Genomic DNA, 21,347 nt, shown 5'->3' with positions numbered 1-21,347 from the left:
CCAAATATGCAGCCTAGTGTTGCAATACTGTATTATACCTTCTACCCTGCTACCATACTGAACTTGTTCCTTGAGCATATGAGATCCTTTCATGATGCCACGGCTTTATACATATATGCCCTTTCCTCTGCCTGAAATGCTTTTTCTACTCATTGTCCTATTTTCATTGTTTGGAAAATAATTATTAATACTTTTCCTTCAAGGTGCAGTATAGGGCTAGGTACAGTGGCTCACACCTGTAATCCCAGCACTTTGGGAGGCCAAGGCGGGATCACTTGAGTCTAGGAGTTCAAGACCAGCCTAGGGAACACAGTGATGCCCTGTCTCTACTCAAAATAGAAAAAAATTAGCTAGGCAGGTGGTACACGCCTGTAGTCCCAGCTCATCAGGAGGCTGAGTCAGGAGGATAGCTTGAGCCCACGGAGGCTGAGGCTGCAGTGAGCCGTGATCACACCACTGCACTACAGCCTGGGCAACAGAGTGAGATCCTCTCAAAAACAAAAACAAAAAACAAGATGCAGTTTGGAAAGGTAACTTCTTAGGTCAGTATCTCCCAAACAGTGGCTATGGACAGATACTGATCCAGGAAGTCATTTTCACTAGTCTATGGTGAAAATGTCAGCCTCCATTCCTAAATTAAGACCTTCCTACTTTGTGCCTCGTGTGTGTGTGTGTGTGTGTGTGTGTGTATGTGTATGTATGTGTGTGTGTCTGTGTATGTATGTGTGTGTGTGTGTGTGTAAATTTCCTTCATTTAATGAAACAATCGGAATAACTGTAGTTTTTCTTGTTTGTGTGTTTTAATCTTCTGATTTGACAAATTCATATGTTGGCAACCTATGGTAGTCAAGTTTTTCTTAACCTGACAGGTCTGTGAAATCCAAGTGCCTCACCAAATGGCTCTCTCAAGTAAGGGGCAAGTGCTCCACACTCTCCTCTTACTGCTAAGTAAGCTCATTAGTGAAGTTACCATTGGGATTTAACACACTATTACATGTAAGGTTTCTTGCCAGACCCTAAGCAGGGAAGCAGGGGCTGCATCATCCCAGTATCTGGTGAACAGAAGACAGATAAATGTTTAACATCTGCACACTGCATTATCATTTATGCCCATCTATTTTTGTATTTGGATCTCTACAATAACCTTATAGCAATCAATGAGAAAGCATAGCTCAGAGATGTTCAGAACTCATACAAACCCACAAAGTTGGTGCAGGATCACAGCAATGGACTGTGTGGGAACATTACGCCATGTCTTAGGCGCTACAATACCAACTTAACTTTTCTAAGACGTACTTGGTTTACACACTTTGTGTTTGCACTGGAAATATGACAACAGCATTTTACCTAATCAAGGAATAAGTATTATCCTCATTTTACTGATGAGGAAGCTGAAGCATAAAGATAGGGTGCATACAAGGTGAAAGTACTGGCAGCTAAGATGAAAGGAATACGGGGTTATACACCACAGCACCTTGAACCACAGTGTGCTTCCCCGTGTCTATTCAGAACATTTCAGGCCATCTGACAGGCTACATTCATAAGGTTTCTTTTCAGGCCTTCCAAATACCTGAAAGAAATCAGACCAATGCTCATTCTTAGACTCCCTTACGGATTATCCATTCATTTTTAATAAAATTAATTTTTAAACAAAATAATACATCTATATTATTTAAAAGCTCCAGTGGTACTATAAAATTATAAGAAAAAATCACTGTTACCCTTTCACCTAAGGCTGCCCTTCCACCTCCCTCATCCCAAAGTCTTGCAATGCAGAGGCAAGTATTTTCAAGCCTTTCAGTTATATCTTCTACATCTTCTAGTGTTTATTTCCATACTTATACATAGTAGCCTTGTACTAACATTTTTTCACTTACCAGTTTTGGATAATATCTCTGACTTCCTATTTTGAAAGAAAGAGGATTCACCATTCTTAAGCCACCACCCCATTTTCCTTCCCTTCTCTCATCCTTCTAATATGATTTTTCATAATTTTTGGATAAATTCTTACTCAGTGTTTTACATTACTAAGATCATACTAAAAAGTTTATACTACACACATATTAGAATGGTGAAATATCCAAAACAGTGGCAACACCAAATGCCAGTGAGAATGTGGAGTAACAGGAACTCGTATTCACTGCTGGAGGAAATGCAATATGGTACAGCCACTTTGGAAGACAGTTTGCAAGTTTCTTACAAAACTAAACATGCTGTTACCATACAGTCCAGCAATCACAATCCTTGGTATATCCAAATGAGTTGAAAAGTGTGTCCATAAAAAAACCCACACAAAAATGTTTATAACAGTTTTATTCATAATTGCAAAAGCCTGGAAGCAATGAAGATGTCTTTCAATAGGTGAATGGATGAATAAACTGTGGTACATGTATACAATGGAATATTATCCAGTGCTAAAAAGAATTGAGCTATGACGGCATGAACAGATATGGAGGAACCTTGAATGCATATTACTAAGTGAAAGAAGCCAATCTGAAAAGGCTACACACTATATACTTTTAACTATGACATTCTGGAGAAGGAAAATTAGGAAGACAATTTAAAAAAATGAGTGGTTGCCAGGGGTTAGGGGAAGAAAGAAAGAAATAGCTGGAGCACAGAAGACCTTTAGGGCAGTGAACCTATTCTGTGTGATACTATAGTACTAGCTAGACACAGGTCTTTACCTATTTGCAAGAACCCAAAGAGTGTATAGTACCAAGAATGAATTCTAATGTAAACTATAGACTTTGGATGATAATGATGTCTCAGTGTAGGTTCATCAATTGTAACATACGTACCATTCTGTTATGCATGTTCACAGTGGGGAAGGCTGCATGTGTGTGGGGACAAGGGACATGATGAAAACTCTATACTGTCCGCTTCATTTTACTATGAGCCTAAAACTGCTAAAAAAATAAAGTCTACTTAAAAAAAAAGTTGTGCACATCTGAGCTACATGATATATTACGATATTTCTTCTCTTGTACAACTTTTTGTTTTCCTTGATGTTGATTATTGCTTTTTGTTGTAGGTTTTCTACACTTCTAACATCAATTCTTTCTAAATCCTCCATTAGCACTACAACACTACCATCAATTTTATTCTTCATGTTCAAACACATCATACTCTAGTTAAAATTAAAGTTTAATTTAATTTTAAGTTCTGGGGTACATGCGCAGGATATGCAGGTTTGTTACACAGGTAAACATGTGCCATGGTGGTTGGTTGCATCTCTCAACTCATCACTTAAGTATTAAGCCCAGCATACATTAGCTATTTTGCCTGAAGTTCTCCCTCCTCTTGTCCCCTACTCGCCAACAGGCTCCAGTGTATGTTGTTCCCCTCCCTGTATCCATGTGTTTTCATTGCTCAGTTCCCACTTATGAGTGAGAACATGCAGTGTTTGGTTTTCTATTCCTGTGCTAGTTAGCTGAGGATGATGGCTTCCAGCTTCATCCATGTCCCTGCAAAGGACATGATCTCATTCCTTTTATGGCTGCATAGTATTATTCCCTGGTGTATCTGTACCACATTTTCTTTATTCAGTCTATCACTGATGGGCATTTGGGTTGATTCCATGTATTTGCTATTAAGACTTTACTTTTTTGTTGCAGATTCTCTGTTTGCTTTTCTCCTGGATGAAATTTTCTGTTTCTTGAATCCTATATACTTCTTTTTCTTCAACCACTCATTCATTTTTGTGGAGAATATCTTCGAGATATTTTCTGAGAAACGATGTAAATAAATTTTTGAGGCCTTGTATCTTCATTCTGCATCATTTAATTGATAGATCGGATGCATACAGAACTTTAGGTTGATAATAATTTTTCCTTAGACTTTTAAAGGTAGTTTCAAGGTCTTCTATCATCTAACGTTGCTATTAAGAAGTTAGATATCATTCTTATTCCCAATCCTTTGTACATAAATTATATTTTTTTAAATTGTGGAAGCTTAAAGGATCTTCTCTTTATCTTTCCTGTTCTAAAATTTCACAGTGCTGAATGTTTTTCATTAGTTGTTCTGGCATGTGATGACCTATCTCAATCTGAAAATATCTGTCCTTGAATTTTGGGAAATCGTATATTTCTGTTTCTTCTAGTCTCTGTTTCTGGAATCCTTTTACTCTGATGGTGAACTTCCTGGACTAATACCTAATATTGGTAGCATTTCCATCCTATTTTCAGTCTTTTGCACTTATTTCTCTTATTTTTTGGTTTTATATCTTCAGAGGAAGAAAATACCATCTACAGCCTCAAAATATTTCCTAAGTTTTTGATACCCAATGTCCATCATTAACTCAAAATTTATCAGGCACACCAAGAGACAAGACCAAGGGAAAAATAAACAGATAATAGAACTAGGCCTACATATAGATCCAAATATTGGAGTTGTGAGTTAATGCTTTAAAATAAGTTTGATTAACATATTTGAGAAATGTGTTAACAAGATGTAGAACTCCATCTTATGAATGGAAACTATAAAAAAGAATCAAATGCAAATTCTAGAATCAAAAAATATAGTAACTGAAATTAAGAATGCTGAAGTATGCATTCATTCTGCTCTGAGATAAATGCCTACATGAATGCCCCAAGAGAAGTACAGAAGAATGCTTCTAGCACCATTATTCATAACAGCTGAAAACAGATAAATAAAATCAGGTATATCCATTCAATAGCATACTACACAGTACTAAAAATCAGAAAATTACTGTTATGTGCCACAACATAAATGAATCTCACAATGTTTAGTACAAGAATGTATACATGAAATACGTACTATGTGATTCCATTTATATAAATGTAAAAGGTAGGTAATATTAATCTGTTAGAAGTCAGTATAGAGGTTATCTCTTAGGAGAAGGAAGGAAGTGATGATTGGGAGGAGACATAAGCAGGCTTGTAATGCTTGATCTGGGTGGTGGTTACAGAAATGTGTTCACTTTGTGGTAATACCTCCAGTTGTACACTTATGATTTCTGCATGTTTCTGTATGTATATAAAATTTATAATATAGTAACACTTATAATACACCTCAATTATATGTTTATTGAAGTAAAACAAAAACACATTATTCTTATTTTATAGATGCAGTATCTTAACTCTGAAAAAAACCATGGATATTCCCTGTCATATCCATTTCCTTCCTGTTAATTTTGATGTCTATCAAGTGCCTGATGCACCCATGTTCAAAAGCTCTCTGATTCAGTTTCTCCAGAGACTAAGTCTCCTGTGGCTTGGTTATATGGAGTTAGAGCAGGAACCTGGGGTCCTCCTATAGCAACCCGTACAGAATTTTGGCCAATCTCCCTGTTTTCAGCCCTCATCCTTAGCCTGCCTTTGCTAGTATGTAAAGCTGCAAATTCTTGAGCCTCTCTGAAACTCCTTGGCAAACTTCTCTATAAGCCTAAAGGTTTCAGTTTTCTTTGCTCTTCTAAGTCATTGCTTAATCTTATAAAATTTATAAATGTCTCTTGTCCATTATTGTCTCCCCTCCCATATTCTTTAATCTGGTGGATTTATGCCTTTTTTATTCCTGTATTGTAATTTCAGTGGAGCTTGAGGAAGGATCAGAGATTGAAACATGCATTTACTTTGCTATGTTTGATCCACTTTTTTCTTTACATTTAATTTAAAATATTAATCAGGTTATGATTCACCTCCTATGATCTGATGTACACTGCACAAATATTTCTATAAATTTTGAGGCTTCTTATTAGCTGGGTGCCATTTAAAAAAATGAAATCTTTCACTTTCTCGTATAGTCTGTAAGTGGGTACATAAGATGAGCAGCCACACTGTGGTGTGTGATCTCCTTGGAGAGCTGTTAATACACTGCTGTGCTTTATTATCAAATGAAATTTATAGGCACAGTGTCCTGTTCCACAGAGTGAGCCACATCAAGATTTCTCAGGCACTCGCCCAGATGGAGCACAAATCTAAAGTCTAGATAGAAACTTCTAAGTAATCACCTTTGACATCTTATATGCAGCCCTGCTTCCTGGGCTTCTAGAAGAATTGATTTAACAAATAATAAACCCAGATGAAAATCAAAATGAGGCATCAGTATTCTTTCAATACTTTTGGTTGTTTAAAACCATCTTAGCAGTATGGTGTGCTACCTTATGAATTCCAGGGAGCTGAGTTACCTGCAGAGTATATTTATAAATCAAATTATGAACAATTAATGTAAATATTTCTAGTCTCTCTAGAAATATGTGGAAGAACTCAACTCTTTCCATTTTAACTTGATCACTAGAAAATTAATACGATTTCTCCCAAATGACTTCCTGAAATGTACACAGAGTAATAAGACAGCATAATGGACAGAGATTTTTGGATGCCCAACATCTTGTGCACACCCTTCCTAATTTGGTGACTTTCCTACACAATGGGTCCTGCCTCCTTAGTCAGGCATCAGACACTGCTTTGCCTGCCTTCCTTGCAGCATGCAACCTAGACTCCACAGATCAGAAACAGCCATGCCAAATGTTTTCAGTGGAGACAAACATGAAGAAAAATATATCTACTTCTGATAAGGGTGGCAGGGAAGAAAACATCCTACTTTCAGGGGCTGTTGTAACAGAAATTATGGAACTTATAGCCCAGCATTATGATGTAACTTATGGAGTCTCTGTATAGTTGCAGTAGCTACTGGCAGCGGGTGGGGGTGGCAAGTAGATGGGGTTGTCCTTACATAAGTCTTGTGGGAGAGGCTGGATTCTTCTTGACTATAGGCTCTAAGCTGACTCTCTAAATATCCTTGAGATTCTATGAACTATCTAATTTCCTTAAATAAATTCCTGTTCTTTTTCAACAACCTAAAGAGGATTATGTTGTTTGTAACTAAGGAGCCTAGGACAGATAGCAAGTGTTACCATAAAGAGAAAAGAAAACAACCACAAAAAGAAGATTAATACATTTTTTGTGACATTCAGCTATAGTAAAAATAAACATTTGATCTAGAACAAAGAAATCAGCATGACTTTGACAAATTTACTTTAGCAGACATAACATCAAACTGCTACCACACACTCATACTATCCCAAAGGTATGGCTAATTTTAAAAATACATCAGAGAATTAAAAAATCTTGATAGCAACCTGAACATACCATCCTTATCAGCAGTGTCTTGTGGCTTTGATTTTAAGGTGAAGATCTTCCGTAGCTTACAGTTAGCTGAGACAACAATTCCATCCAATGACTGGAAAACTGCCCCCTTGAATATTTCACTGGTGAATGCTACTAAGTCAATGCATAGATTGCACCACTAAAATAGAGAGATGCAAAGAAGAGTAAGTACCTTTCATCATCACATAAATGAACAAGCCATCTATATGTAGACATTCAAAGAGTTGAGGCAGTTATCCTGATCAACAGGCCCCAAACTAATTTTCCTCTTTAGGTAAACTTATCTCTGTTTTGGCTTAAAAACTGACTTGATCTTTCCAAAGAAATCACCATAATTCTAAATTATACATTGGTCATCTGACTACAGAATTCCCATCATGAGACAAGACTATGACAACTTTGGGAAATGACTCTCTATCTGTAGGCAGTATGCCAGCAGGAAGCTAAGTGCAGGTGCGTTAGACCAGTGACATCTTGAAAATCAGAGATAAGTAGCCAATTGTTCCTTCAAGGGGAATAACTTGATCACAATTAGCCACTTGTATTTGTTGAAAAAGGCATAGATGAAATTAGAAGCTGGGTTTAAACTGTGGTCAGTGCTGTCTACTTATAACCAATTAACCTATTGTACAGAAATAGATTCTTCTAAAGAATTTGTAATTATGCCTGGTATTTGCCAGTTTTTAAAGTACTCTTGCAGGGACTAATTTCTGCGCATTAAGTAATTATGCCCCTCAATACTTCATCAAATGAATTTTCTAAATGGTTAAAGAAAATGAAAAAAAAATCATTTGGCAAGAAATGAAGACATATTTAAGACTGTAGGACAAAAGCCAGAAAAATAATTTTTGAAATGAAAAGTAGTATTAAAGTTTTATGTGCTTCTGTTAAAATATTGGGCTCTTCCATTATTTGTTTAGAAGCAAGGTTTACATAAGGTCCTGTATATATATATATATTTTTTTTTTTTTAAGACAAATCTTATCTATCTAGGAACGCTGATTTTAATATGGAGGTGAACCTTAGGTTGTTTCCACAGTAGAAAAAGTAAAAGAGACGGAAATACATTATTTATTAAGTACATGAAGAGTATTTTCTGTGTAGATGTCTCAACAGTAAAATTACATTTGCAGGCTGTGGCAATGCTCTGGTCTTTGTGGAGAGAGGAGCCTGGTGTCAGCAAAGGCAGCAGGTAAACTGAGAGTCAAGTAATAGTGTGATTGGCTTGACTGGCAGAATGGTGAACACTGGAGCGGAATGAAGTAATGTAAGATGGCCCAGTGAGGTCAGGTTTCAGAGCATCTGAAGAGGGTAAAGCATCACTGCGGTTCTTTACAAAAGAATGTGCAAAAGCAGAGTGTTGAGAAGTTTGGACTAACCATGATGCAGGAATATTTTGAGGTGGGAGATGGGGTTGGGTGGGGGAAGGAGGCAGAATGGAGAGCACCAAGGCACAGAAAGACTAGTTTGGTCCCTGTCAGTCATCTAAACACGAAGTGAGGAGGGCTGGCTAGGAAGCTTATGTAGGAAGTAGAGCGTAAGGGACAAATCCAGTAGATACGCCACAGAGTGGAACACTGTGGCTTGGTGAAATGCAGGTTATAGGGGATGGAAGTGTTGGGGTTTCTAGATATCCAATCATAATTATTAACTTATTATAATACTAGCATTATTATTGTTGCATAAACGTGGTTCCTAGTCCTAAAAGACTTCTTATCATGCCCCGATCCCAACCATTCAGCTGGTTCATCAGTCAGCAATTCCAGTGACCCATTCTTCCCCACACATGCTAAGTACCTATCATGCGTTAGACTCTGGGCTTGGCTCCAGGGGAACAGACATAAATAAGACAGTCCTTCCAGTCTGGGAAGGAAGGCAGACATGTGGTACTACCTAATATAGTTACTACAGAGGGGGCTCATGGTGGGTATGTGGGGAGGTTTAGGAGAGCTTTATTTGAAAAAAAAACATTTTAAAAATTATATTATGGTATTATATGCAAATATAAGCCAGATAGCACCAAAAGTTTGAACGAAATACAGTTCTTTGTCACCCTACCCCTCAACTAATCATACTATCAACTCATTTAACTGTTTCTTCCCTCTGTATTTTAAAGTAATGCCTCTTGATTCATCAATTTTGGACACTATCTACTGACTTCCTAATATGGTAGATAAGACTTAGCTAGCTAATACCCTGCTTCCCCTACTTCAACCTCCCTGAATAATTATTTGTTCTCTCATTTGCTCTCATTTTTTCCCTCAACGTCCATATTCTGTGTTTTCTTTCTTTTGGCTATGTAAATACTGTATACATCTGAGCCAAGTGGCTCTCTAAGATTACCTTTTCCTTCCTTATACAACTTTAAAAATATTTTTGCAGTTAACCATTGTTTTTTAATATTATCTGCTTTATTTTCTTTGACTCTAAGTCTTCCCATCTAGGAAAGACTTGGAGGCGACATCTGAGTTTGGTTTTGAACAACAAATACATCTTCCAGGCCCAGCGTGGCATGGACATGACATGCTGGGCATTTCTTCTCAGGGTCTTGCCCCTTTATTACCTGTTTAGACCATCTCCAGCTGGTTACACCACCACCTCTGCTTAGGAGTCAGTTCCAACCTCCTTCAAAAACTCTGAGTCCTAAGAAACCAGATCCTTACCCACTATACACTTTTCTTATCCATCATGGTCATGCTCCTTTTATTCTGTCAACCTGGACTCATGCTTCATGGAATGTACTAAACAAATAAGGGTATGCATATGTGTGTGTGTGTATGAACACATTAAGATGTGTGTGTATGTGCACTGACTGTGGGCATTGAGTGTATGTGTACATGCCTACACACATACACTCAATCTTTCATTTTATAATCATTCAACAAATAAATGTCTGGGAACTGATAACTTTATTTAATGAATCAATTTCCTGGGAATACAGATGGGGGTGGTTTCTAAAAAAGATGGAAATAACTTTCACAAATTCCCCTTGGCTAGAGGAAACAGAAATTATTTTTTGATTTTAGCTGATACTGATAAAGCTTCCAATTCTCATATGCTTCAACAAATAACTCATTGTTCATATAAATGCTGTGATATATTTTCTGAAGTATTGGAAAAGTGTATAAACTCTCTAATACCAACAGGTGGATTATCTGAGTTACAGTTGAACTTTATAAAATATTATTTTCAATATTCTTGATGATATTCACTCTTAAAAGTCCCTTTTTGACATTTTTCTTGATCTCTAATTACTATATTTCTATGTACAACTCTATCCAGCAGGAAATAACTTGATCTAAAATGTCCATAATTATTGGTCCTTAAGAAGTATGCACCAGAAAGACAGAAATCTGATAGAGAAAAGCCAGTTCTATTTAGTATGTTGCTTGGATTAATAAGTCAGTTTATGCTATTTATTTCCAGCATGGAATTTTGCATAAAGGAGTTGACTCGCAAAGGGTGACAGAATGATTCAAAGCATGAATTTCTAGTTTTTACTAACTCATGTTTGGAATATGGCTTTATTATACTGTTGAAAGGAAAGCAAATTCTGTGAACACACACACACCCCCCCACAAGTTCTGGTGCATGAAATAAATCCTTGGGAGCATATTTTTGATTCCCTATGCTCCTATTCTCTGCCATTACTATAGAAAAGATCTCAAGAAATTAGTTACATTTGTTAGTGCAGAAAAAGCCTGTTTTACTAACAGTGCACAGTTCTAGCCAGCACTGTCCTTCCAAAACGAAATGACAAACAAGAAACCACAATTTCATACCCTGGCAATCCTAAAGTACATCTCTTCCCAGAGTTTTAGAACCTCATTCTGTTTTCTCACTCCCATAATGGTATACATAGACCAGGGTCTTATGATGTTTATTCTTGTGGCTTTAAAAATAATTTTTCACTTTAGTTATAATTTCTCGATAGAAAATCAGCTTACAATGACCTTATTCATCTCTATTACTATATTGTGTTTAATAAGTGGTATAAGCAGAGATTGAAATTGTAATTCTATATTTACAAGGTTAGAAGAAGGAATTACCTATTATTAATGTATTAAAAACAATTTCCCTAGGAAAAGCAAATCATGACAAGTCCTTCTATGGAGAGAGGAGAGGTGAAGAAGGAAAGCTGGGGCTGCCAGAGCTGCCAGACCTTGCTCTTGGCTGAACCAAGAAAGGGCAAGTTTCTTGCAGAAGTATTGTCACAATACCTGTTCAGCAATCCATGTGTACCTCCCAATTCCTACCCACATGGAGCAAACTATCTCTTACTGAAATCATAGTTTCATGCGCAAGCCACTCTTTCACCGTGCCCCCTAAAATTCTTACTTACGAAAAGCACTTACATTCTCTGCATTTTTCTAAGAGTCTTAGACACATTACCGTCAGTGAAACATAGCTTTTCTTCTGAGATATTACTTCTCCTTCAACTCTGGAGCTGAAGTTCACTTATGGGGTTCATTTGTGCTTCTACAGCCCTCTAATTGAGGCAAAGGGGCTGGGAGGCAGTGGGAGAGGGTGTGCGTTTCTGACTTGGAATTCTATCATCTTTGAAGTCCAAGGCATTGCAAAGACAGGCTCTACTACCCTTTTAGCTTCATCAATCTTCATTCAATCACTCCCTGGTCATTCCTGTCACTCCTACAGATGTATCCACACCATCCTCTAATCACACTCCTCAAAAAAGCTGGAACCAGGTTCATCTCATCTTCTAACATCCTGTTCAACATGCTAATGGTCCTTTAACTCTTTTTCCTTCAAAAACCTGCCTCTCCTCTATTCTGAATCCACTCATAGGGCTATATTCTGAGACTTAACTTCATTATTCTGAAGTCATTTGCTTTTAAAATTTTGAACTGGATGTTATTTTAATTATCAAGTCACACAGTCTATTTTTTTTTTTATCTATTTGGCAACTGCCTCAAGTTAAACCATACTGGCAACTCCTTTGAAATATATTCTTCCCAGGGATGCAAGAGTCTGGGCTCTGGAGCCAAACTGTCTGCATTTGGATACCAGCCTCACCACTTACTAGTTATATAATGTTCCCAGTTACGGAACCTCTCTGGGCCTCCTTTTCCTCAGTTATAAAATGGTGATAATAATGTACATTCCTCATAGAGTTGTTTGGATTAAATGTTTAAGTATATGCAAACACTTATAAAAGTACCTGGTACATCATTTGTGCTCAATAAATGTCAACCACAAAATCTTTCTGGCTTTCATACTATGAAATGCACAGATGTTAAGGATAGAATTCAATTAGTTTTGACCATATCATACACCTGTATACCACATCCCATCAAGACACAGGATGTTTTAATCGCCCCAGACAGATCCTGTGCAGCTTCCCAAATAATCTGAGAACTTACCCCTCACAGGGGCAACCATTGATTTCTTTCACCTTAGATGATTTGTGTTTGTTCTATAACTTTATATAAATGGAATCACAGTAAATGGTGTCTTTCACTCAGCATAATATTTAAGGCTCATCAGTGTTGTGTATATTGGTAGTTTTTTTTTTTTTTTATTTTGCTGAGTAGTACTCCACTTGGTGAATACACCACAATTTGCTCATTCTTCTGTTCTGAACAGTTAGATTATTTCAAGGTTTTGGCTATTATGAATAAAGCTGTTGTTTACTGGTATCTGTGCCAATACCACAGTGTCTTAATTACTTATGCTTTAAACCAAGCCTTGAAATCACGAGGTATAAGTAATTTTTGGAAATTGTTTTGACTATTCTAAGTCTTTTGACTTTCCATATAAATTTTAGAATTGGTCTGCTAATTTCTGCAAGAAAAGCCTGCTGAGATTTCAACTGGAATTAGATTGAACCTACGGATCAATATAGAGAGCACTGGCATCTTAACAAATAGTCTTGCAATCCATGAACACAGCATCTCTCTCCATTTATGTAGGTCTTCTTCGATTTCTCTCAGTAGTTCCACAGTTTTCAATGTAAACACCTATATACATATATAGTTGAATTTATTCATGAGTATTCAGAGTTTTAATGATATTGTAAATATCTTTAAACCCTGAAATTTTTAATTGTTTATTGCTAGTGTATAGAAATACAACTGATTTTGGTATATTGACCTACCTTATATGCTGTCACTCTGCTAAACTCATTTACTCTAGTAGGTTGTTTTGTTTTTATAGATTCCTTAGAATTGTTTACACAAATGATCGCGTTGTTTGCAAAGAAAGTTTTACATCTTCCTTTCCAATCTGTCTATTTTTAATTTTTTAATTCTCTTACTGCACAGGCTGGGTCCTCTAGTCCTCTAATACAATGCTGAATACAAGTGGTTAGGGTGGATATTCTTTTTTTTTTTTTTTTTTTTTTTTTTTTTTTTTTTTTTTTTTTTTTTTGTGAGACAGGGCTTTACTCTGTAGCCCAGGCTGGAGTGTAGTGACATGATCACTGCCAGTGGAGGCTGACTGCAGCCTCCGCTTCCCAGGCTCAGGTGATCCTCCCACCTCAGCTTCCCAAACAGCTGGGACCACAGGCATAAGCCAACATGCCTGGCTAATTTTAAAAAATTATTTGTAGAGATGGGGGTCTCCACATGTGGTCCAGGCTGGTCTCGAACTCCTGGGCTCAAACAATCCTCCTGTCTCAGCCTCTTAAAGTGTTGGGAATACAGGCATGAGCCACCATGCCCAGCCATGGTGGATAGTCTTGCCTTGTTTCCCATCTTAGGGAGTAAGCAGTCAATATTTTATCGTAAGTGTGATTTAACTGTAGGCTTTTCACAAAGGCCCTTTACCAAGTTCAAGAAGTTTCCTTCTATTCCTAGTTTAATGTAAATATTTATCATCAAGGGCTCATAAATTTGTTCAAATAATATCTCTGCATCTGTTGAGATAATCTTATGATTCTCCCCCTTTATTCTGCTAATGTGATAAAATTACATTGATTTTCAAATCAAGACCAACCTTGAAATCCTGGAATAAACGCCACTGGATCATGGTGTTAAGGAGCCATATGTCCACGTTCATGAGGGATACTGATTTATAGCTCTTTTGAGAACTTTTACTATCTTTGTCTGATTTTGTATCAATTACACTGGCCTCATGTATAAGTTGGGAAATGTTCCTCCTTATTTATTATTTGAGAAAAATGTTTAAAATTGGTATTATTACTTCCTTAAATTTTAGAAGAATTATCTGTAAAGCAATCTGGACCTGGATTTTCTTTTTTGGAATGTTTTTCAAATTCACTTTCTAAAAATAGTTATAAGGCTATCCACATTTTCTATTTCTTCTAGTATCAATTTTAGCAATTCGTGTCTTTAGAAGAATTTTCCCACTTATCTAAGTTGTCAAATTCATTGGCATAAAATTGTTAATAATATTCCTTTAGTTTCCTTTTTCCCCACTTTCATTCTTGATATTGGCAATGTGTATGTTCTTTTTTTTCTTGATTAGTCTAGCTAGTGATTTATCACTTTTATTAATCATTTCAAAGAACCAATTTTTGGTTTCTTTAATTTCTCCATCACCCATTTTTTATTTCATTGAATTATTCTTTTAATTACTTCTATCTTTCTGTACACATCAGTTTAATTTGCTTGTTTTTCTACCTTTCTTAGATGCTTATATAATTAATTTTAAGACTTTTTTCTTTTTGAATGTAATCATTAAAAGCTATAAATTTCCCTTTAGGCAGTGACTGCTTCAGATACATCCCACACATTTTGGTGTGCTTTATTTTCAATATCATTTAAAATCAGCTGTACTATTTTCTAATATTCTAATTTTTTTTTACATATAGATGACTTAGAAGTATGTTACTTTATTTCAAAGTGCTTGGGGATTATCCAATTATCTTTTTTATTGATATATAATTTAATTCCCTTATAGCACAGGGCATCCTATATATGATTTCAATCTTTTAAATTTGTTAAATATGGCCTAACATATCATATATTTTGGTGAATGTCCAATGTGCACTTGAAAATTATGTGTATTCTGCACTTGTCAGGTGTTCTACAAATGTCAAATAGGTCAAATTGGTAGTGTTTTTCAAGTCTATATCTTTAGTGATTGTCAATTTCTGAGGAAGGAGTCTTGAAATTTCCAGCTACACTTGCATATTTACCATTCTGTGTTTAGTTTTGTTAGTTTTTGCTTCTTGCATTTTGAAGCTTTGTTATTAGATGTGTGCACATTTAGCACTGTTATATCTTCTTCATCATTTAACCTCCTTATCATTGTGAAACACCCCTCATTACATAATATTCCTTGTCCTGAAGTCTAATTTGTCTGCTATTAGTATACGTACTCTAGCTTTTTTATGATTAATATTTGCATGGTATATCATCTTACTTTCATCTTTTTATTTGTAACCTGTGTCTTTAGATTTAATGTGCACTTTTTATAAATAGCATGCAATTGTCTCTTGCTTTTAATTCAACCTAACAATCTCTGCCTTTTAATTGGAGCAGTTAGTCCATTTCCACTTAATGTAATGACTTTGATATGTTTGAGTTGACAGCTACCATCTTGCTCTTTGTTTTCAATTTGTCCCATCTGTTCTTTGTTCAGTTCTCTATTCCTACAATCTTTTGGATTGAAAACATTTTTTAGCATTCCGTTAACCTCCTCAATTGGCTGACTAGTTATTGCTACGGTTTGGATATGGCTTATTTGGCCCCACCAAGTCTCATGTTGAAAGTTCGTGCCCAATGTTAGAGATGGGGCCTGGTGGGGGTGTTTGGGTCATGGAGGCAGATCCCTCATGAATGGCTTGGTGCCATTCTCACGGGAGTGAATGAGTTCTCACTCTTAGTTCTCATGAGAACTGGTTGATGAAAAGAGTCTGACAATGCCTCCTCTTTCTCTCTCTGTTTCCCTTGTTTCAACTCTCACTATCTGTGTACAGGCTAGCTCCCCTCCCCCTTCCACCAAGAGTGGAAGCAGTCCGAGGCTCTTCCCAGATTCAGATGCCAGTGCCATACTTCTTGTACAGCCTGAAGAACCATAAGCCAAATAAACCTTTTTTGTTTATAAATTATCCAGCTTCAGATATTCCTTTATAGCAACACAAATGGGCGAAGATAGTTATACTTCTTTGTTCTGTTTTTTTCAATCGTTTCATTAGGGTTTGCAATATGGATCTTTAACTTATCACAATTTAGCTATGTCATATTATCCATGACATAATATTAGAATATGTCATAGACAAGAAGCTCATAAAAGTATATTACCATCTCCACCACTGTTTGTGTCATTGTCATGTATTTTATTTCTACATGTTATAAAATTATATATATATGCATCATTCTCTGATCTCAGTCCCCCAAGTAGCTGGGACTACAGGTGTGTGCCACCACACCTGGCTAATTTTTATATTTTTAGTAGAGATGGGGTTTCGCCATGCTGCCCAGGTTAGTCTTGAACTCCTGAGCTCAGGTAATCCACCCACCTCAGCCTCCCATAGTGCTAGGATTACAGGCGTAAGCCACTGCACCCAGCCCCAAAATATATTACTAATTTTGCTTTAAACAATCAAATACTTTTAAATGAATTGTAATAATGAATGATTTCTTTTTAGATTTAGCTATATATTTACCACTACTGGCATTCTTTGTTCTTTGATTTAGATCCAAATTTCCATGTGGTATATATAATTTTTTTCAGTCTTGACAACTTCCTTTAATATTTTTGTAGCATCAGTTTGCTGTCAATGGATTCTCTCAGCTTTTTAGTCTGAAAATGTCTTTATTTTGTCCCAATTTTTGAAGAACGTCTTCACTGGCTAAAGAACTCTAGATTGACAAATCCATCCCCCAATCTCCCGCCAACTACACCGTTCCATTATCTTCTTATTTTATGACAGGAAGTTTATGATGGGAAGTTGGTAATAGGCTTATTACTGTTTTCTGGCATATAATGTATCTTTTACCTCTGGCTGCTTTTAAGATTCTTTCTTTATCACTATTTTTTCAGCAACTTGATTATGATATACCATGGTGTCGTTTTTGTATGTGTGTGCCTGTATTATTTCCTCAGCTTATGATTTGTTGAGCTTATCCAATCTGCATATTTTTAAAATTTCAAAAAATTTCAAATATCACTTCTATAAATTTTCTTTTCTTACTCTCTCTCTGCTTGCCTTCTGGTACTGCAATCATATACATATTAGACTGTGTGATACCGTTTCACAGTTCAGTCAGACTCTGCTCATTTTGTTTTAGGTTTTTTCTCCCTCTCTGTGCTTTAGAGTTTGCATAGTTTCTATATTCCTGACTTCAATTTTACTGATATTCTCCAGTGTTTAACCTGGTGTTATACCCATCCAGTGAATCTTTTATTTCAGATACTGTATGTTTTTTCAGTTCTAGAATGCAAAAAATTTTTTAAAATTATAGATTAAGGGGTACACATCCAGATTTGTTACATGAATATATTGCTTATGGTGAGGTTTGGGCTTCTAGTGTGCTCATCACCTAAATAGTAAACATTGCACCCAACAGGTAATTTTTCAACCGTTACCCCACTTCTAGCCTCCCCCTGACTTTTAGAGTAGCCAGTGTCTATTGTTTCCCTCCATATGTACATGTGTATCCATTGTTTAGCTCCCACTTATGAGTAAGAATGTGTGGTATTTGATTTTCTGAGTTATTTTGTTTAGGATAATGGCCTTCAACTCCATCATGTTGCTGCAAAATATATGATTTCATTCTTTTTTTATGGCTGTGCAGTATTTCATGGTATACATGCCACATTTTCTTTACCCAATCATCTGATGATGGACACTTAGGTTGATTCCATGTCTTTGCTATTGTGAATAGTTCTGTAATAAACATATAAGGGCAGATGTCATTTTGATATAAGGATTTCTTTTCCTTTGGGTAGACATCCAGTAGTGGGATTACTGGGCCAAATGGTAGTTCTATTCTTAGTTCTTTGAGAAATGTCCATAGTGTTTTCCATAGAGGTTGTGCTAATTTATAGTCCTACCAACAGTGTATAACCATTCTCATTTCTCCATAACCTCACCAACATCTGTTGTTTTTTGACTTTTTAATAATAGCTATTCTGACTCATGTGTGATGGTATTTCATTATGGTTTTAATTTGCATTTCTTTGACGATTATTGATGTGGAGGATTTTTTTCATATTTTTGTTGGCCACTGTTTGTCTTCTTTTGAGAAGTGTCTGTTCACACCCATGGCTCACTTTTCAATGGGGTTATTTGTTTTTTTCTTGTTATCTGAGATCTTTGTAGACTGTGAATTTTATTTTTATAGTTTTTGTTTCTCTATTTATGTTCCCCCCTTGTTTTCTCATTATGAACATATTTTCTTTAAATCCTTTAATATATTTATAGTAATTGTTTTAAAGCCCTTGTCTCCTCATCCTATTATCTTTGTCATGTCTGGGTCTGTTTCTAGTCCCTGAATTTTTTTTCTGCTGGTTATGGGGTTTCCCTACTTTGTATATCTAGAAATTTTATTTTTATTCTATGCTGGACATTGTGACTACTGTGTTGTTGAGTTTCTAGATGTTATCATTCCTAAAAGAGTTTTTAAATGTTGCTCCAAGAGAAAATTAATTTACTTACAATCATCCCCAACTTGGCTAGAAAAGTCTGATATTTTCCTCCAGTAGTACTTATAAGACTAGTTTTATGTTTACCATAGCCCATTATCAATAATTATTTACATATTTGCTTTTCCTGCCATATTATAATCTCCTCAAGGAGAAAGACCATGTTCCATTCACCTTTGGGTTCATATCATCTGGCACAGACCTTGGCCCACAGCAGGAACTCGATCAATATTTGCTAATTAAAATAAACTGTAAGTTCAGAGGTTTATGACGATACCATATTTACAAGTTAAAAAACATGGATTCATGTCAATAGAAAATAGTAAAATAATAACAACATCAACTAACAGACTAAGCACTTACTATGAGTATGGCACTGTTTTTAAGTCATAAGCTACTTAATCCTAACAACTGGTCTATTAAGCAAGTTCTAGTATTGCACTGTCTAACTGTTGAGGAAACTAAATAAGAGAGATCAACTGATTTGCTCAAGGGCCTATAGTCAGGAAGTGACAGAACCAGAATCTGAACCCATAGAATCTAGCTCCAGAGGCCACATGTTAATCTTAACAGCATTCTGCCAATTTAAGTATTTTAAAAATGGGGTGACCCTAAAGCTAAAGCTAGGTAATCATCTGTTTTCCAGAATAAACTTATTTTGAATTAGTTGTGCCTACTTAACCATTCAGGACCAGCATAAGAAAGCATAAGACAGTTCTCCTTTCTCCAGATTTCTTCAATATCCATATTAGACTGAGTAAGTAGGGAAAGAAAAAAGATATTTAAAAATAATATTCAGGCCACGCACAGTGGCTCATACCTGCAATCCCAGCACTTTGGGAGGCTGAGGAAGGTGGATCATTTGAGGTCAGGAGTTAGAGACCAGCCTGCCCAACATGGTGAAACCCTGTCTCTACTAAAAATACAAAAACTAGCCAGATGTGATGGCAGCCGCCTATAGTCCCAGCTACTCAGAAAGCTGAGGCAGGAGAATTGTTTGAACCTGAGAGGCAGAGGTTGCAGTGAGCCGAGATCATGCCACTGTACTCCAGCCTGGGCGACAGAGTGTGTGAGACTCCATTAAAAAAAAAGAAGAAAGGGGGGAGGAGCCAAGATGGCCGAATAGGAACAGCTCCGGTCTACAGCTCCCAGTGTGAGCCACGCAGAAGACGGGTGATTTCTGCATTTCCTTCTGAGGTACTGGGTTCATCTCACTAGGTAGTGCCAGACAGTGGGCGCAGGACAGTGGGTGCAGCGTGCCCTGCGCGAGCCAAAGCAGGGCGAGGCATTGCCTCACTTGGGAAGCGCAAGGGGTCAGGGAGTTCCCTTTCTTGGTCAAGGAAAGGGGTGACAGATGGCACCTGGAAAATAGGGTCACTCCCACCTGAATACTGCGCTTTTCCAACGGGCTTAGGAAACGGCACACCAGGAGATTATATCCTGCACCTGGCTCGGAGGGTCCTACGCCCACGGAATCTCGATGATTGCTAGCACAGCAGTCTGAGATCAAACTGCAAGGCGGCAGCGAGGCTGGGGGAGGGATGCCTGCCATTGCCCAGGCTCGCTTAGGTAAACAAAGCAGCCGGGAAGCTAGAACTGGGTGGAGCCCACCACAGCTCAAGGAGGCCTGCCTGCCTCTGTAGGCTCTACCTCTGGGGGCAGGGCACAGACAAACAAAAAGCGGTAACCTCTGCAGACTTAAATGTCCCTGTCTGACAGCTTTGAAGAGAGCAGTGGTTCTCCCAGCACGCAGCTGGAGATCTGAGAATGGGCAGACTGCCTCCTCAAGTGGGTCCCTGACCCCTGACCCCCGAGCAGCCTAACTGGGAGGCACCCCCAGTAGGGGCAGACTGACACCTCACACGGCCGGGTACTCCTCTGAGACAAAACTTCCAGAGGAACGATCAGACAGCAGTATTCGCGGTTCACGAAAATCTGCGGTTCTGCAGACACCGCTGCTGATACCCAGGCAAACAGGGTCTGGAGTGGACCTCTAGCAAACTCCAACAGACCTGCAGCTGAGGGTCCTGTCTGTTAGAAGGAAAACTAACAAACAGAAAGGACATCCACACCAAAAACCCATCTGTACATCACCATCATCGATGACCAAAAGTAGATAAAACCACAAAGATGGGGAAAAAACAGAGCAGAAAAACTGGAAACTCTAAAAAGCAGAGTGCCTCTCCTCCTCCAAAGGAACGCAGTTCCTCACCAGCAACGGAACAAAGCTGGATGGAGAATGACTTTGATGAGTTGAGAGAAGAAGGCTTCAGACAATCAAACTACCCCGAGCTACAGGAGGAAATTGAAACCAAAGGCAAAGAAGTTGAAAACTTTGAAAAAAATTTAGAAGAATGTATAACTAGAATAACCAATACAGAAAAGTGCTTAAAGGAGCTGATGGAGCTGAAAGCCAAGGCTCGAGAACTACGTGAAGAATGCAGAAGCCTCAGGAGCCAATGCGATCAACTGGAAGAAAGGGTATCAGTGATGGAAGATGAAATGAATGAAATGAAGCGAGAAGGGAAGTTTAGAGAAAAAAGAATAAAAAGAAATGAACAAAGCCTCCAAGAAATATGGGACTATGTGAAAAGACCAAATCTACGTCTGATTGGTGTACCTGAAAGTGACGGGGAGAACGGA

The 21,347-nt window shown here is 37.3% G+C and overlaps 1 protein-coding gene and 1 long non-coding RNA gene across 19 annotated transcripts in view; one reads left to right on the top strand and one right to left on the bottom strand.

Annotated features, from left to right (window-relative positions):
* Positions 1-21,347, bottom strand: part of CFAP20DC (CFAP20 domain containing) — a 326,758-nt gene that overhangs the window by 185,016 nt on the left and 120,395 nt on the right. For 17 of the 18 annotated variants that reach the window (XR_008501471.1, XM_054480722.2, XM_054480732.2 and 14 more), the window contains exon 6: positions 7,113-7,269. The exons of the other annotated variant lie outside the window; for it this stretch is intronic. Coding sequence is in view for 16 of the 17 variants with exons in the window: in XM_054480722.2 (XP_054336697.1) it covers positions 7,113-7,269 (157 nt within the window). In the remaining variant the exon portion in view is untranslated. The remainder of the gene's footprint in view (positions 1-7,112; positions 7,270-21,347) is intronic. 18 annotated transcript variants of the gene reach the window in all.
* LOC129032820 (uncharacterized) overlaps positions 1-21,347 on the top strand; it is a 188,644-nt gene that overhangs the window by 80,418 nt on the left and 86,879 nt on the right. The window lies entirely within an intron of this gene.

Source organism: Pongo pygmaeus, chromosome 2, assembly GCF_028885625.2.
Source record: "Pongo pygmaeus isolate AG05252 chromosome 2, NHGRI_mPonPyg2-v2.0_pri, whole genome shotgun sequence".
NCBI lineage: Eukaryota > Metazoa > Chordata > Mammalia > Primates > Hominidae > Pongo > Pongo pygmaeus.
Note: the sequence above shows the minus strand (reverse complement) of the source record. Positions and strands in the feature narration are given on the sequence as shown.